The following is a 20000-nucleotide window of genomic DNA, read 5'->3' as shown; positions in this document are numbered from 1 at the left end:
ATGAACAGAGCAGCAGGATCGACGGGGAAACACCCAGAATGCATTGTGACTCCTGAGCCCTGCAGAGGAGATGTCACATCATCCAATCAAACCGCATCACATCCATCACAGCCGCTCTGATGAAAAACACCATTTCAGTGGAAACAGACACCATGCAGCAGGTAGAAGGTTCAATGGCTCTGCTGCAGGGCACGAAGGCAGCGGCTGACGGACACACGCTGCCTGTCTGTCCATGAGACGGGATCCCATCCACGACCTCCCAGTCACGCTCCATCTAACCTGCAGGGTGCTGTGTCGCACAAAATACCATCAGAGGATGTGACAGGAGGCTACACACACACACACACACACACACACACGCACACACACACAGCTCCTGGCTTCCTGCTGCACTAAAAGGCTGTCAGACTGAATCTCCTCTGCAGCTCAACTCGTTCTGATTCTCCAGAGAATCAACGCAGAAACTCAGCCGAGCAGTTTCAGGACTCAGAGTGCTGAGAGGGAAACACACCTGAACACAGCTGACACACACACACACACACACACACATACACACACACACACAAACACACACACACACACACACACTGATGTAAAAAGTAATAAATAATATCTGTATTGGCGAGGAGGAGAATAAAAGCATTAACTTACAGTCAGCACATTTCAGATGTCTATGAGTTGTTAACAGCTCCACCAAATACTGATTCTTCCCTCTAAACTTCTCACATGCTTTCATTTCAATAAATGTTCAAATGATCCAATATTTCAGCAACAATCAAAGATTAGAGAAAAAGTCCAAAAACTGAAAACACATTTGTGAATCAGAACTTTGTTTTTTCTTCTTTCCCATTAATCATCTCAGCAGCCCTCACATTTATCTGCTGACCCTTTGGAGGGGCCCACCCCTAGGTTGGGAACCACTGGACTAAACTAGCTAACTGTATATAAAGTAGCATAAACTAGCTAACTGTATATAAAGTAATATAAACTAGCTAACTGTATATAAAGTAGTATAAACTAGCTAACTGTATATAAAGTAATATAAACTAGCTAACTGTATATAAAGTAGTATAAACTAGCTAACTGTATATAAAGTAGTGTAAACTAGCTAACTGTATATAAAGTAGTAAACTAGCTAACTGTATATAAAGTGGTATAAACTAGCTAACCGTATATAAAGTAGTGTAAACTAGCTAACTGTATATAAAGTAGTATAAACTAGCTAACTGTATATAAAGTAGTATAAACTAGCTAACTGTATATAAAGTAGTATAAACTAGCTAACTGTATATAAAGTAGTATAAACTAGCTAATTGTATATAAAGTAGTATAAACTAGCTAACCGTATATAAAGTAGTGTAAACTAGCTAACTGTATATAAAGTAGTATAAACTAGCTAACTGTATATAAAGTAGTATAAACTAGCTAACCGTATATAAAGTAGTATAAACTAGCTAACTGTATATAAAGTAGTATAAACTAGCTAACTGTATATAAAGTAGTATAAACTAGCTAACTGTATATAAAGTAGTATAAACTAGCTAACTGTATATAAAGTAGTATAAACTAGCTAACTGTATATAAAGTAGTATAAACTAGCTAACCGTATATAAAGTAGTGTAAACTAGCTAACTGTATATAAAGTAGTATAAACTAGCTAACTGTATATAAAGTAGTATAAACTAGCTAACTGTATATAAAGTAGTGTAAACTAGCTAACTGTATATAAAGTAGTATAAACTAGCTAACTGTATATAAAGTAGTATAAACTAGCTAACTGTATATAAAGTAGTATAAACTAGCTAATTGTATATAAAGTAGTATAAACTAGCTAACTGTATATAAAGTAGTGTAAACTAGCTAGCTGTATATAAAGTAGTATAAACTAGCTAACTGTATATAAAGTAGTATAAACTAGCTAATTGTATATAAAGTAGTATAAACTAGCTAACTGTATATAAAGTAGTGTAAACTAGCTAGCTGTATATAAAGTAGTATAAACTAGCTAACTGTATATAAAGTAGTATAAACTAGCTAACCGTATATAAAGTAGTATAAACTAGCTAACTGTATATAAAGTAGTGTAAACTAGCTAACTGTATATAAAGTAGTATAAACTAGCTAACTGTATATAAAGTAGTGTAAACTAGCTAACTGTATATAAAGTAGTATAAACTAGCTAACTGTATATAAAGTAGTAAACTAGCTAACTGTATATAAAGTAGTATAAACTAGCTAACTGTATATAAAGTAGTAAACTAGCTAACTGTATATAAAGTAGTATAAACTAGCTAACTGTATATAAAGTAGTGTAAACTAGCTAACTGTATATAAAGTAGTATAAACTAGCTAACTGTATATAAAGTAGTGTAAACTAGCTAACTGTATATAAAGTAGTATAAACTAGCTAACTGTATATAAAGTAGTATAAGCTAGCTAACTGTATATAAAGTAGTATAAACTAGCTAATTGTATATAAAGTAGTATAAACTAGCTAACTGTATATAAAGTAGTATAAACTAGCTAACTGTATATAAAGTAGTATAAACTAGCTAACTGTATATAAAGTAGAATAAACTAGCTAACTGTATATAAAGTAGTATAAACTAGCTAACTGTATATAAAGTAGTATAAACTAGCTAATTGTATATAAAGTAGTATAAACTAGCTAACTGTATATAAAGTAGTGTAAACTAGCTAACTGTATATAAAGTAGTGTAAACTAGCTAACTGTATATAAAGTAGTGTAAACTAGCTAACTGTATATAAAGTAGTGTAAACTAGCTAACTGTATATAAAGTAGTATAAACTAGCTAACTGTATATAAAGTAGTATAAACTAGCTAATTGTATATAAAGTAGTGTAAACTAGCTAATTGTATATAAAGTAGTGTAAACTAGCTAACTGTATATAAAGTAGTATAAACTAGCTAACTGTATATAAAGTAGTGTAAACTAGCTAACTGTATATAAAGTAGTATAAACTAGCTAACTGTATATAAAGTAGTATAAACTAGCTAACTGTATATAAAGTAGTATAAACTAGCTAACTGTATATAAAGTAGTGTAAACTAGCTAACTGTATATAAAGTAGTGTAAACTAGCTAACTGTATATAAAGTAGTGTAAACTAGCTAACTGTATATAAAGTAGTATAAACTAGCTAACTGTATATAAAGTAGTATAAACTAGCTAATTGTATATAAAGTAGTGTAAACTAGCTAATTGTATATAAAGTAGTGTAAACTAGCTAACTGTATATAAAGTAGTATAAACTAGCTAACTGTATATAAAGTAGTGTAAACTAGCTAACTGTATATAAAGTAGTATAAACTAGCTAACTGTATATAAAGTAGTATAAACTAGCTAACTGTATATAAAGTAGTATAAACTAGCTAACTGTATATAAAGTAGTGTAAACTAGCTAACTGTATATAAAGTAGTGTAAACTAGCTAACTGTATATAAAGTAGTGTAAACTAGCTAACTGTATATAAAGTAGTGTAAACTAGCTAACTGTATATAAAGTAGTGTAAAATAGCTCCACCTCCAGCAGCTACAACAGTAACATGCTGCTCTAACACTGATGCTTCACTATTAATAATCTAATGATGTCATATATAATAATATATCACTACTTTTACTGTAATACTGCATACTACATCACTATAATACTGCAGTACTTTTACTGTAATACTGCATACTACATCACTATAATACTGCATACTACATCACTCATAATACTGCAGTACTTTTACTGTAATACTGCATACTACATCACTCATAATACTGCAGTACTTTTACTGTAATACTGCATACTACATCACTATAATACTGCAGTACTTTTACTGTAATACTACATACTACATCACTATAATACTGCAGTACTTTTACTGTAATACTGCATACTACATCACTATAATACTGCAGTACTTTTACTGTAATACTGCATACTACATCACTATAATACTGCAGTACTTTTACTGTAATACTGCATACTACATCACTATAATACTGCAGTACTTTTACTGTAATACTGCATACTACATCACTATAATACTGCAGTACTTTTACTGTAATACTGCATACTACATCACTATAATACTGCAGTACTTTTACTGTAATACTGCATACTACATCACTATAATACTGCAGTACTTTTACTGTAATACTGCATACTACATCACTATAATACTGCAGTACTTTTACTGTAATACTGCATACTACATCACTATAATACTGCAGTACTTTTACTGTAATACTGCATACATCACTATAATACTGCAATACTTTTACTGTAATACTGCATACTACATCACTATAATACTGCAGTACTTTTACTGTAATACTGCATACTACATCACTATAATACTGCAGTACTTTTACTGTAATACTGCATACTACATCACTATAATACTGCAGTACTTTTACTGTAATACTGCATACTACATCACTATAATACTGCAGTACTTTTACTGTAATACCGCATACTACATCACTATAATACTGCAGTACTTTTACTGTAATACTGCATACTACATCACTATAATACTGCAGTACTTTTACTGTAATACTGCATACTACATCACTATAATACTGCAGTACTTTGCCCTGTTCTTTAAACACAACAAGCTCCACTCTGGGATCAGAGTTCCCTGTTCCCTCCCCTCAGATCTACAGTTTGTAGATAGGTGCAACATTTAACGCAGCACAAAGCTGTCAGGCTGCATTTATGACTGAATCACATGTTCAGATCAAAGTTCAAACTGATTAAACTTATCAAGAAGTGAAGCTCAGACAGTCGTTGCCTCTGAGAGCTGAAATGGCGCTGAACGATCAACTGGACCGAGAAACCTTCTCTTGTGTGATCTGTCTGGATCTACTGAAGGATCCGGTGACTACTTCCTGTGGACACAGCTACTGTATGAGCTGTATTAAAGGATTCTGGGATGGAGAGGATCAGAGGAAGATCTACAGCTGCCCTCAGTGCAGACAGATCTTCACACCGAGGCCTGTCCTGAAGAAAAACACCATGTTAGCAGCTTTAGTGGAGCAGCTGAAGAAGACTGGACTCCAAGCTGCTCCTGCTGATCACTGCTATGCTGGACCTGAAGATGTGGCCTGTGATGTCTGCACTGGGAGGAAGCTGAAAGCCTTCAAGTCCTGTCTGACGTGTTCAGCCTCTTACTGTAAGAATCACCTCCAGCCTCACTTTCAATCAACCAAGTTAAAGAAACACAAGCTGGTGGAGCCCTCGGAGAAGCTCCAGGAGAACATCTGCTCTCGTCATGATGAGGTGATGAAGATATTCTGCCGTACAGATAAGAAGTGTATCTGTTATCTGTGCACTATGGAGGATCATAAAGGCCACGACACAGTCCCAGCTGCAGCAGAAAGGACTGAGAGGCAGAGAGAGCTCGAGGTGAGTCGACTGATCATCCAGCAGAGAATCCAGGACAGAGAGAAAGATGTGAAGCTGCTTCAACAGGAGGTGGAGGCCGTCAGTCGCTCTGCTGATAAAGCAGTGGAGGACAGTGAGAAGATCTTCACTCAGCTGATCCGTCTCCTCCAGAAAAGAAGCTCTGATGTGAAGCAGCAGATCAGATCCCAGCAGGAAACTGAAGTGAGTGGAGTCAAAGAGCTTCAGGAGAAGCTGCAGCAGGAGATCACTGAGCTGAAGAGGAAAGACGCTGAACTGAAGCAGCTCTCACACACAGAGGATCACAACCAGTTTCTACACAACTACCCCTCAGTGTCACAACTCAGTGAACCTACAGACTCATCCAGCATCAATATCCGTCCTCTCAGATACTTTGAGGATGTGACAGCAGCTGTGGCAGAGCTCAGAGATAAACTACAGGACATCCTAAGGGACAAATGGACAAACATCTCACTGGCAGTGACTGAAGTGGACGTTTTACTGTCAGAACCAGAACCCAAGACCAGAGCTGAGTTCTTAAGATATTCACGTGAAATTACTCTGGATCCAAACACAGCAAACACACAGATGGTATTATCTGAGGGGAACAGAAAAGTAACATGTACAAGACAACAACAGTCTCATTCTAGTCACACAGACAGATTCACTACATGGCCACAGGTCCTGAGTAGAGAGAGTCTGACTGGACGTTGTTACTGGGAGGTGGAGTGGAGAGGATGCGAATGGGGAGGAGTTCATGCAGCAGTCACATACAAGAATATCAGCAGAACAGGAGACGAATCTGGATTTGGACGTAACGACAAATCTTGGTCTTTACGTTGTTTCTTTAACAGTTATGAATTTTCCTTCAACAACATTAAAACTCCCGTCTCAGGTCCTGTTTCCTCCAGAGTCGGAGTGTACCTGGATCACAGAGCAGGTATTCTGTCCTTCTACAGCGTCTCTGAAACCATGACTCTCCTCCACAGAGTCCAGACCACATTCACTCAGCCTCTCTATGCTGGACTTTCTGTTGTAGGCACAGCTGAGTTGTGTAAACTAAAATAGACAGAAGTCATTTCAGACTTCATGTGTCAGATGTTGTAATTCTTCATGTTTTCAGTTTCTTTAAATGTATGTTTTTATCCATGGGGGCTCTCACTGCTCATCACCATGTTTTTTAAGTATATTATTTGGGGCTTTAATGTACAGGTTAGTAGAGAGAGAGTCAGGAAATGGGAGGCAGAGAGGGGGGGAAGGATAGGACTGCTTGGCACGGGATTCAGCCGGGGTCGCCTGCAGTGAGGCCTGTAGTCTCAACACATGGGGCGGGTGCTCTACCCACTGAGCTAAACACCAGTTGTCTGTTGTTTCTTAAACAGAGAAAACAGCAGAACTTCCTTCATCACAGATATTTTGTTCTCATCACTTTGTAAATTCATAAAGAAATGTTCAATCAAACTGTAATGATCATGATAATAATCATTAATGATGTTCTTGTACATAGCTGACATTCTGGGTTACACTAACTGACTGTGTGGATGAAGTCGATCTGAACATGAAATCATTGATCACACTTTACTGATTGGATGTGTCAACAATCTGAAGCTTCAATAATCAATAAAGATGATTTTTATCAACAGTGATCAAAGTGTTTTCTTCTCATTCAAAGCTTGTGTACTTTTACTGTAATACTGCATACTACATCACTATAATACTACAGTACTTTTACTGTAATACTGCATACTACATCACTCATAATACTGCAGTACTTTTACTGTAATACTGCATACTACATCACTATAATACTGCAGTACTTTTACTGTAATACTGCATACTACATCACTCATAATACTGCAGTACTTTTACTGTAATACTGCATACTACATCACTCATAATACTGCAGTACTTTTACTGTAATACTGCATACTACATCACTATAATACTGCAGTACTTTTACTGTAATACTGCATACTACATCACTATAATACTGCAGTACTTTTACTGTAATACTGCATACTACATCACTATAATACTGCAGTACTTTTACTGTAATACTGCATACTACATCACTATAATACTGCAGTACTTTTACTGTAATACTGCATACTACATCACTATAATACTGCAGTACTTTTACTGTAATACTGCATACTACATCACTATAATACTGCAGTACTTTTACTGTAATACTGCATACTACATCACTATAATACTGCAGTACTTTTACTGTAATACTGCATACTACATCACTATAATACTGCAGTACTTTTACTGTAATACTGCATACTACATCACTATAATACTGCAGTACTTTTACTGTAATACTGCATACTACATCACTCATAATACTGTAGTACTTTTACTGTAATACTGCATACTACATCACTATAATACTGCAGTACTTTTACTGTAATACTGCATACTACATCACTATAATACTGCAGTACTTTTACTGTAATACTTACTTGTAATGGAGTATTATTACATTGCAGTATCAGTACTTTTACTGCAGTAAAGTATCTGAGTACTTCTTCCAGTACTGCTGCTGACAGTTTCTACAGAGGATCATGTGACTGTCAAAGGTCGACATTTATCAGCAGAGTTTCTGGATAAGATGGACTTTGGTTTTATTTGCTTGTATTTCAAACACAAACAACATGATTAAAATATAAATGTGTTGCAGTAAAGTTAAATGTTGAGCAGTTCATGATACTTATTTACTTTTACTGCAATACTTTAACTACTAATACTTTAACGCTGAGCTAGCCGCCAAGTTAACCACCAAGCTAGCCCCCGAGCTAGCTGCTGAGTTAGCCGCCGAGCTAGCCGCCGAGCTAGCTGCCAAGTTAGCCGCTGAGCTAGCAGCAGAAAGCTCTCGTAGGGTCCATGTTTCAGGTAGAGGTGGTGACTTTGATTGACAGGTGACACTTGGTAGGGGGCGGGGCTTCAGCGGACTCGGAGGCCACGCCCACAGCGTTTGGGAGCAGAGAAAGAGGCTGAGTTTTACACAACTTTGAAGCCTAATTTCATATATTTGGCGATTTTTTTTAATCATTCAAATTTGGCAGGGTGGTTAACAACACACTTCATCAAGCTTGTAATACTTTTGATAATTGGGTACATTTCACTCCTTGTGTTCCTCAGTGGAAAGATCCTTTTTAAAACTTTAACTTCAGCTTTTTTTCACTACTGTAAAATCATCTCTGTAAATTCTTCCTACTTCCTTCAACGTGTTTGCTGTTTTCACTGTTGTGAGCAACGCTAAGAAGATTATACTGAAGACAGATTACAGGTGGATTACTCTGAAATAAGTGAAACAACATTCAAGTCACATAAAACCCAGATTTAACCTCTAACTGTGAGCAAAGAGGAAACTTCTCTGATCCTCTAGGAAAGCTGCTGACTGAGAAGCTCAACTGCAGAAATAATGAATTAATTAAAATAAAGTCCGGACTGTCGGAGTAGAAACAAGAAGAAAACTGGTTTTACATTTAAACTAAAAATGACTCGAAAGCATATTCGGGCTATATTTTTATTTATCTTATAATTATGCGAATCACGTCCATGTGAAGTGCAAAGATAAAAGCTTATGAGCAGTAACAGTTCAAATGAAACATAGGTTGGGGTTTTTTTTTTTGGGGGGGGGGGGGGGGGGTTTAGTTTGACAATAATCCCTCACAGTGCGTTAGTTTCCTCACTGGATTACAGGGACGATAGTGACGTTCAGTCCTCACAATCCCTGATACAAACACTTCCTCCTCTAGGATTTCAAACAAGTTACCGGCTGAAAAGAGATTTTCAGAGTAGAGAACAAAGCAAAGAAAGAAATGATGGTAGCTGTTATGCAAAATTGAATAAAACAGTGGGGGGGGGGGGTTTAATCTGGATTATGGGGACGTCAGTAATTTATCAAGGTGAGAGAAACTGATAATGAGCTGTGTAAAAGCTGTTGTTTTTTAATTCTTTGATTGTTTGGATGTTGGTGTGAGTTAGAATCCCAGTTATACCAGAAACATTTTAATATGTTAGAACTAGGGCTGTCAAACGATTAACTTTTTTAATCGAGATTAATCTCAGAATTTCCATAATCACGATTAATGGCGTTTTGAATAGCATGTTTAAAATCCTGTTATTTTCCATTTGAAGGCAGTTTTAAGCCCATAATGTAAAGCATTTCTTACCAGAGTGTCTTAACTGGGAATCGATCACGGCTCTGCTGCGACTCCCACACTCCAAAATGGTCCTTTGGTGGAGCTGAGGCTGGCTTGGCTGCACCTGGGTGTTTAGCGTGGAGGTGCTAACTCAAACTCCACGTACTCCGGTGGTAGTTAAACTCCGTTTGACACAGGTTGCATTTTACTTTTGACTTGTCAACTGAAGCGTCTGGAAGTGTTTTAAAGTTAAACAAGCCGTTCAAAAGTCCAGTAGCTCTCTTACTTTCCATCAGCGCGGTAGGTTTACTGCAGGAGGCCACTTCAAAGCATAGCGCTACAGCTAGAGGAGCCGTCTACGGGGGAGTAGAAGGGACAAAAAGGCTTGACACATTAAGAGAGACATAAGAGAAACTGATAATGATAGCTACTGTTTAAAATCCATTACAATACGATACGGTCCCCATGATCCAAGAGAAATCTTAAACACTGTTGAAACATTTAAACAAAAGCTTCTGTTTCTTTCAAAACTGTGTAAAGTGAATTCAGACATTTTCTTCTAAACACATTAAATAGGTCATAAATGTATTTCTAAAAAAGGTGTAAAAAGCATTTCAACCATTTAGATTTGAATTGTGGAGCTAGGATTAGCATAAACCCGCCCTGCTGCTGTAGAGGTATAAATACATTCAGCACACACTACTACTACTACAGTCTACAGTTAGCCAGTTAGCTGAGTTAGCCACTCAGCTAACAGCCGAGTTAACCACCGAGCTAGCAGCCGAGTTAGCCGCCGAGCTAGCAGCTAAGTTAGCCGCTGAGCTAGCAGCCGAGTTTGCTGCCGAGCTAGCAGCTAAGTTAGCCGCCGAGCTAGCAGCAGAAAGCTCTCAGACGTAGCGTCCATGTTTCTGGTAGAGGTGGTGACTTTGATTGACAGGTGACACTTGGTAGGGGGCGGGGCTTCAACGTTTAGGAGCAGAGAAAGAGGCAGATTTTTACACAACTTTGAAGCCTGATTTCATATATTTGGCGATGATTTACTCATTCAAATTTGGAAAGGTGGTTAACAACACACTTTTCTGTGGTATGTTAAACTCAGAACACATATTTATTCTTACTTTACACGACTTTAAAGTAGAGAACAGATATTATATTAAAGTGCTGGTATAAAATGTCCTCACAACCCTGGGAAAATGGGAGAGTATTGTCGTAGCTTTCACACAGAAGTTATCGAAAGTTTGTGAACAGACAGACAGAAGAATAAAAAAAGGAAAACTTGACTGTACCTGCTGAAATCCCCCCCCCCCCCGAGGTTGTTTTATAACGTGTGTTACAGAAACATCAGTGATGTGTTGAGGTTCCCACAATCCCAGAAAAACATTCAGCAGACTTGAAGGACTGTTTACCGGCTGGAAAGTTTTCTTCAAGCAGGAAACAGTCGTACTTTATATTATAAGTGACGCTGAAAGTGGGTCAAGTTGTGCCAGAAATCTCTTTTCTTTCATAACCTTTAGGATCCGAAGCTGACCCAGATAGCAAAATTCTTTTGGCCCATATCTGGCCCACAGCTGACATGTTCATCCGGCCCACATACAGCATGGAATGATGGCACTTGGGCGGTCCGCTCATGTTTGCCAAAAGTGGGCCATAACCAAGCCATCACAATCCAGACGTCAACCAAAAACACACCAAATAAACCAGTTCAGCCAAGACTGGCCCAAATATGTTTCAACAAAGGTGGGCCAAGTATGTTTCCTTATATGTGGGCCTCTTTAGGCTCACATCCGGATTAGTCATTGCCATACTTGCCATATTTCGGCCAAAGATGGGCCATATTCGTTTTGTGATATTTGGCCCAAATGTAGCATTTACTACATGGGCCAGTTTAGGTTCACGTCTGTTTTGTCCGGGCCAGAAGAATGCCTACAGTGCCGGATCATTGCCTCAAGTGGCCCACATTCACATGCTATCTGGGGATGGTGTGATCTGTAAAGAAGAATTAAATATTAACGGTCCTTTAAAGTAGCTGTATGTAGTGTGTATATTCCAATTAATCATAAAGTTGCCCTAAATATCACCAGACATTAAGGAATCATGTTCATTTCAAACACTGATATCACTGACAGTTGTAGTCCAGCCACAATATTCACATCTGAAAAGCTCCACCCACCACCTAGCTACCAATCACCAAGTCAGTACTGATGCTCCACCCACCACCTAGTTACCAATCACCAAGACAGTACTGATGCTCCACCCACCACCTAGCTACCAATCACCAAGTCAGTACTGATGCTCCACCCACCACCTAGCTACCAATCACCAAGTCAGTACTGATGCTCCACCCACCACCTAGCTACCAATCACCAAGTCAGTACTGATGCTCCACCCACCACCTAGCTACCAATCACCAAGTCAGTACTGATGCTCCACCCACCACCTAGCTACCAATCACCAAGTCTGTACTGACGCTCCACCCACCACCTAGCTACCAATCACCAAGTCAGTACCGATGCTCCACCCACCACCTAGCTACCAATCACCAAGTCAGTACTGATGCTCCACCCACCACCTAGCTACCAATCACCAAGTCAGTACTGACCCTCCACCCACCACCTAGCTACCAATCACCAAGTCAGTACTGATGCTCCACCCACCACTTAGCTACCAATCACCAAGTCAGTACTGATGCTCCACCCACCACCTAGCTACCAATCACCAAGTCAGTACTGATGCTCCACCCATCACCTAGCTACCAATCACCAAGTCAGTACTGATGCTCCACCCACCACCTAGCTACCAATCACCAAGTCAGTACTGATGCTCCACCCACCACTTAGCTACCAATCACCAAGTCAGTACTGATGCTCCACCCACCACCTAGCTACCAATCACCAAGTCAGTACTGATGCTCCACCCATCACCTAGCTACCATTCACCAAGTCAGTACTGATGCTCCACCCACCACCTAGTTACCAATCACCAAGACAGTACTGATGCTCCACCCACCACCTAGCTACCAATCACCAAGTCAGTACTGATGCTCCACCCACCACCTAGCTACCAATCACCAAGTCAGTACTGATGCTCCACCCACCACCTAGCTACCAATCACCAAGTCTGTACTGACGCTCCACCCACCACCTAGCTACCAATCACCAAGTCAGTACCGATGCTCCACCCACCACCTAGCTACCAATCACCAAGTCAGTACTGATGCTCCACCCACCACCTAGCTACCAATCACCAAGTCAGTACTGACCCTCCACCCACCACCTAGCTACCAATCACCAAGTCAGTACTGATGCTCCACCCACCACTTAGCTACCAATCACCAAGTCAGTACTGATGCTCCACCCACCACCTAGCTACCAATCACCAAGTCAGTACTGATGCTCCACCCATCACCTAGCTACCAATCACCAAGTCAGTACTGATGCTCCACCCACCACCTAGCTACCAATCACCAAGTCAGTACTGATGCTCCACCCACCACCTAGCTACCAATCACCAAGTCAGTACTGATGCTCCACCCACCACCTAGCTACCAATCACCAAGTCAGTACTGATGCTCCACCCATCACCTAGCTACCAATCACCAAGTCAGTACTGATGCTCCACCCACCATCTAGCTACCAATCACCAAGTCAGTACTGATGCTCCACCCACCACCTAGCTACCGATCACCAAGTCAGTACTGATGCTCCACCCACCACCTAGCTACCAATCACCAAGTCAGTACTGATGCTCCACCCACCACCTAGCTACCAATCACCAAGTCAGTACTGATGCTCCACCCACCACCTAGCTACCAATCACCAAGTCAGTACTGATGCTCCACCCACCACCTAGCTACCAATCACCAAGTCAATACTGATGCTCCACCCACCACCTAGCTACTAATCACCAAGTCAGTACTGACGCTCCACCCACCACCTAGCTACCAATCACCAAGTCAGTACTGATGCTCCACCCACCACCTAGCTACCAATCACCAAGTCAGTACTGATGCTCCACCCACCACCTAGCTACCAATCACCAAGTCAGTACTGATGCTCCACCCACCACCTAGCTACCAATCACCAAGTCAGTACTGACGCTCCACCCACCACCTAGCTACCAATCACCAAGTCAGTACTGATGCTCCACCCACCACCTAGCTACCAATCACCAAGTCAGTACTGATGCTCCACCCACCACCTAGCTACCAATCACCAAGTCAGTACTGATGCTCCACCCACCACCTAGCTACCAATCACCAAGTCAGTACTGATGCTCCACCCACCACCTAGCTACCAATCACCAAGTCAGTACTGACCCTCCACCCACCATCTAGCTACCAATCACCAAGTCAGTACTGATGCTCCACCCACCGCCTAGCTACTAATCACCAAGTCAGTACTGATGCTCCACCCACCACCTAGCTACCAATCACCAAGTCATCAGCAGCCAGGTTGCCAGGTGCCACTGAGCTGCAGCTAGTAACACTGCAGATAATGTCCGATGTTACAAAACCAAAAAAGCCTTTTTATGACTCTCAAATACGTCGGAAGGAAGGAAGGAAGGAAGGAAGGAAGGAAGGAAGGAAAGGAAAGGAGTAGGGAGGGAGGAAGGACAATTTGAGAAATAAAACCAGGGTATGTATAGGAGATGCCTTTGCAGGATCACGTCCAACAACCCGAGTGAACGTCAACTCTGGCAGGGAGGGGGCGAGGAGTAACAGCTCTCTCCAGTGTATTTAACGTGGGCCGCAGTACCATTTCTAAACACTAGGTGTCAGAGTTACATACTTCAACTTTAAAAGCCAAATAATGGTTCGAGCGGCTCTGATTGTATTTACAGGAGATCTGATTTAATAATAAAAACTATTAACATTATAGTAGTTGGTGAAGCCTTGTTTCAGTGCAATCATTCAGGAATCATTTAATGAATTAATATATCATGATGTATAATGATTCCCTGTTCGGCCCCTGAAGCGTTGCCATGGAGACGCCGCCGCTCCTCCGACTGAAGCCAAAGACAAAGTTTCACCACTTCAATTAAAACAGTTCTCAGGATATAAAGACTGTACTGGAGAGCAGAGATCACTAACAGGCTGCATCACCAGAGCCAGCAGTGCATCATGGGAATTAAACAGCAGGGTTAGAAGTCTTCTTCGGCCAATCGGAGCGCTCGGCTGCAGCTCGCCGGCGGGCGGGCGACCTTTCGATGTTCTGGACCGATTCCCTCGCAGGAGGAAACATTTCCAGCGGGTCAAAATGAACCGGAGACCTTTCCATCCCTAACCTCTGAGAGAGAGTGTGTGTGTGTGTTTGTGTGTGTGTGAGTGAGTGAGTGTGTGTGTGTGTGTGTGTGTGTGTGTGTGTGTTGTGTGTGTGTGTGTGTGTGTGTCTCTGTTTGTGTGTGTGTCTCTGTTTGTGTGTGTATGTGTGTGTGTGTGTCTGTATGTATGTGTGTGTGTCTCTGTGTGTGTGTGTGTATGTGTGTGCGTGTGTGTCTGTGTCTGTGTGTGTGTCTGTCTCTGTGTGTCTGTGTGTATATGTGTGTGTGTCTGTGTGTGTGTGTGTGTTTGCGTGTGTGTGTTTGTGTGTGTGTGTGTCTCTGTGTATGTGTGTGAGTGTGCGTGTGTCTTTGTGTGTGTGTGTGTGTGTGTGATTCAGTTTTATTAATAAATCTCTACAACAGACGTCACACTTTATACTTTTAGAGACATTTTAAACATCAAATGACAAAAACATGAATTATATTATTTTTGTAAGGAAATGATTCGTACGTAAAAACCTCCCAGATATCAGCTCCTAGATGCTCCTTACAGAAACACGGTTGTTCTGTGAAACAACACATGAATACACATCTCTCTCATCTGTTGTCAGTTCAAACCTTTAATTTCACTATTTTCAGACAATAACTCAATAAATAATCTACTGTTCTACCAGTTCTGGTCCTGGTTCTGGTCCTGGTCCTGGTTCTGGTCCTGGTTCTGGTCCTGGTTCTGGTCCTGTTGGGTCTCAGTGCTGCGTTTTAAAGGATCACAGTATACTGTTGAACAGGTTGGAGACTTGGGCAGGACTCAGAGGAACAGTCCTAGACAGCGGCGGAGTGAGGCCTTGAAATCCCCCGGTGTTATGTCCCAACTGGTTTCCAATTTAACTTGTTTCCTTACCGAACCGCTCCAGCTGTGATGCGCTTCTGTCAGAAATATACATAATACAGGATATTACTGGAGAGTTTTAAGTAGCAGTTAAAAAGTGCTCACTTTCAGAAAAGTATTGGCTGCAGTAGATGTTGAACTGCGACTTGAAAATTGTCTACATTTGTCAATTGGACTTGACCTGATTTTCCAAACTGTTCATTGGATGAGTCCTTTTCTCCCAGCATGCTTTGCTCCATTCCACATTTTAAGAACAAACAAAGAAAATAATAATATATTGCAGTTATAATTTTAAATATACAGTCGTAAAAGTTGTGAAATAGGAGTTGATTTAAGTTGCAAAATGGGAAGTGATGAGAAAGAACTGGACCACAAGAGTGACCATTGCAGCATCGGTGTCACCAGCGCACGTTGTATGACTGTATATTGAGCGGCTCATGACAGCAGAGGGAGGGCCGCACACTCGCTTGAAACGGCCGGTTTGCATTTTATTCATGATGTCGCCGGCCTACCGGGAATTCTCCCGTCCCTCCCGATGGCCACCCCGCCTTTGGTCCTAGACTGGTTCAGGTCCTACTTGGAAGAGCGGAGTTATTTTGTGACCATTGGAAGTTATGAATCTGATCGAGTGGCTATGACATGTGGAGTTCCTCAGGGGTCAGTTCTTGGACCTCTTCTGTTCAGTCTATATATGCTGCCCTTGGGTCAGGGGTCAGTTCTTGGACCCCTACTGTTCAGTCTATATATGCTGCCCTCGGGTCAGGGGTCAGTTCTTGGACCCCTACTGTTCAGTCTATATATGCTGCCCTCGGGTCAGGGGTCAGTTCTTGGACCCCTTCTGTTCAGTCTATATATGCTGCCCTTGGGTCAAATTCTGCAGAACTCTAATGTAGACTATCACAGTTATGCAGATGACACACAGATATACCTAGCACTGTCCCCAGATGACTACAGTCCAATACAGTCATTGTGTCACTGTTTAGAGCAAGTCACTGATTGGATGAACCAAAATTTCCTTCAATTAAATCAGGACAAAACTGAGGTCATTGTTTTTGGCAATAAAGAGAAGAGGATTGCTGTCAGTAAACATCTGGAGTCACTCTCTCTAAAAACTAGGGACCATGTCCGAAACCTTGGCGTGCTGATAGACTCAGATCTGACTTTCAGCAGTCACATCAAATCAATCACCAAAACAGCCTTCTATCAGCTTAAGAACATATCCAGAGTGAAGGGTTTTATGTCTCAAACAGACCAGGAGAAGTTGATTCATGCTTTCATCTCAAGTAGACTCGACTACTGTAACGGTCTTCTGACTGGACTCCCACTAAACGGGGGGGGGGGGGGGTTAATTGTATGTTTTAATGTTTCTGTTTTATGTAAAGCACATTGAGTTGCCATTGTGTTGAGGATGTGAAGTGGTCCCTGCAGCCCGGCAGCGTTGGGTCTCTACCCATAAGGGAGGATGTGGGCTGGGTCTCGCCCCATCAGGGAGGATGTGGGCTGGGTCTCGCCCCATCAGGGAGGATGTGGGCTGGGTCTCGCCCCATCAGGGAGGATGTGGGGTGGGTCTCGCCCCATCAGGGAGGATGTGGGGTGGGTCTCGCCCCATCAGGGAGGATGTGGGGTGGGTCTCGCCCCATCAGGGAGGATGTGGGGTGGGTCTCGCCCCATCAGGGAGGATGTGGGGTGGGTCTCGCCCCATCGGGGAGGATGTGGGCTTGGTCTCGCCCCGTCAGGGAAGATGTGGGCTGGGTCTCGCCCATCAGGGAGGATTTGGGCTGATTCCTGTGACGGGGGGGGGGGGGGGGGGGGGGCTGAAGGGTCACAGGAAGCTTTTATTTTGATCCGTGTCTGACAGCAGGACGTTAATCTGTGGAGTGACACCTGTAGGCTGAAATCCTCACAGGAAGTTCTGCTGAAGGGATTTAAAACAGAAAGAGATCTGCCTCTGTGCCCTTTAGCAGAGCGCTGCAGCGTCGGGGGGGGGGGACGGGGGGACGGGGGGACGGGGGGGGGGGGTTAGATGTTAAAATATTCCTCATACTTAAGACTTCAGAGGTTTAAGGTTATTTTCCAGGCGTGAAGACGCAGACGCAGCAGGAGATGAAACCGGAGCTTCATGTTCAGTCAGAGAGGATCTGATGAGTCTGAGCTCAGATCACTGTTCAAACTCTGCGGGTTGATTTCAGACTTCTTTTGGGGGGGCGGGGGGCGAGGGGGGGAGGGGTGAATTATGGTTGCTGTTTATTTACTTGAGTCTATTTTCAGTGTGTATATAAATAGTTTAGAGTATTTTATTTTGACATGATGCTCGTCAGCTGATTCCCATAAAAACATGTTAGAAGCTGAAAGGAGACGTCTGACATCATGACGGCTTAAAAACTGACTATTAAAGAGCCGAGTGATGAAGTGATGAAGTGATGAAGAGCTCGTGTGTTTAACATATTTCTCTGTTGCAGTGAGATTTAATATGAGAGTGGAGCAGCTTGAATGGTTTGATGACAGCAGAGATGTTTAGAGTCTGCAGTGAGTTGTGTTTCATGACTCTGTTTGGACTCTTTACCTTCACAGCCGTGTCGTGCCTGCCTTACATCTCTACTGCTCTTATTTCATATTTATTTTTATCTCTACTGCTGTTATTTTATATTTAATAAAGCTGTATAAAGAAGTTAACAAACATATTGAGTTATAGAAGAAGAATATTACCAGACATAACTTAAACATAAACTTAAAGTCAACGCTGTTAGTGAAACCAAAAATATTAATACGGTTGGAAAAAGTGTGTTCTGTCATTGTGTCTCCGTCTCCTCGTCTCCATGGTAACAGCCGGTTAATACCTGTCCTTCAAACTTATTATTTATAGACACGGTTACCGTAGCAACGTAACCTTCAGGTTTGGTAAATCTCAATGCGTGTGATAAATAACTCCTCCCTGCGAGTAGTTATTTATTATAGCTTCAAAATAAAAGTTGTGTGAGTGTTAACAAACAGAACTGGGTCAGGGTTATTTTAGGTTCTCATGTTTCTTCTTCTGTGGTGTTTGCAGTCCCTCCCACGGTGGAGCCGGCGTACACAGAGATCCGTCAGGCTCTGGGCCGAGCGTTCAGCCTCACCTGCCGCCTGCTGAGAGCTCACCCGGCTCGTCTCCTGAGGTACGAGTGGAAGCTGGGCTCCCGTCTCCTCACCGTGGGACAGTTCAGCGACCAGCGAGACGACACCAACTACCACGTCAGAGCGCTGAACCGAGAGGGCTACGGAGAATACACCTGTGACATCACCAACGAGGCGGGGGCGGGACGCTGCACCTTCCTGGTCACAGGTCAGTCTGACGCTCACAGGACAGGAGAAGAAGAAGGACAGAGACCTGAGACTTTGAGACAGAGACTTGAGACTCGTCCTCACAGACTTGAGACTCGTCCCCACAGACTTGAGACTCGTCCCCACAGACTTGAGACTCGTCCCTACAGACTTGAAACCTGTCCTCACAGACTTGAGACTTGTCCCCAGACTTGAAACTTGTCCCCACAGACTTGAGACTCGTCCCCACAGACTTGAGATTCGTCCTCACAGACTTGAGACTCATCCTGACAGACTTGAGACTTGTCCCTACAGACTTGAGACTTGTCCCTACAGACTTGAGACTCGTCCCCACAGACTTGAGACTCGTCCTCACAGACTTGAGACTCGTCCCCACAGACTTGAGACTCGTCCTGACAGACTTGAGACTCGTCCTCACAGACTTGAGACTCGTCCTCACAGACTTGAGACTCGTCCTCACAGACTTGAGACTTGTCCCTACAGACTTGAGACTCGTCCTCACAGACTTGAGACTTGTCCCCACAGACTTGAGACTTGTCCCTACAGACTTGAGACTCGTCCTCACAGGCTTGAGACTCGTCCCCACAGACTTGAGACCCGTCCTCACAGACTTGAGACTTGTCCCTACAGACTTGAGACTCGTCCTCACAGACTTGAGACTTGTCCCCACAGGCTTGAGACTCGTCCTCACAGACTTGAGACTCATCCACACAGACTTGAGACTCGTCCTCACAGACTTGAGACTTGTCCTCACAGGCTTGAGACTCGTCCTCACAGACTTGAGACTCGTCCCGTGTCTCGATGTCTGTATCATGTGCTGCTGGTGAAAAGTCACCGTTGCCTCTCGATAGGTTTTTAAACCTCGGTGAGAACGTGTCTTTGTCCGTCTTCCTCGTGTGAGAGGAGAGCGGGACTCTTTCTGTGTGCGTCCGTCTCGAGTGGCGACTCTTTCCTGTCCCGTCTG

At 42.2% G+C, this 20000-nt stretch overlaps 1 protein-coding gene across 1 annotated transcript in view; it reads left to right on the top strand.

Moving 5' to 3' along the window:
• The window catches only part of LOC128375756 (MAM domain-containing glycosylphosphatidylinositol anchor protein 2-like), a 46046-nt gene that overhangs the window by 1414 nt on the left and 24632 nt on the right, over positions 1 to 20000 (top strand). Inside the window, exon 2 of the mRNA XM_053336173.1 lies at positions 18765 to 19037. Within this exon, the coding sequence (XP_053192148.1) occupies positions 18765 to 19037 (273 nt within the window). The remainder of the gene's footprint in view (positions 1 to 18764; positions 19038 to 20000) is intronic.

The sequence above is a fragment of the Scomber japonicus genome, chromosome 16 (assembly GCF_027409825.1).
Source record: "Scomber japonicus isolate fScoJap1 chromosome 16, fScoJap1.pri, whole genome shotgun sequence".
Taxonomy (NCBI): Eukaryota; Metazoa; Chordata; class Actinopteri; order Scombriformes; family Scombridae; genus Scomber; species Scomber japonicus.
The sequence above is the reverse complement of the archived record's forward strand: the minus strand, read 5'-3'. Positions and strand labels throughout refer to the sequence as shown.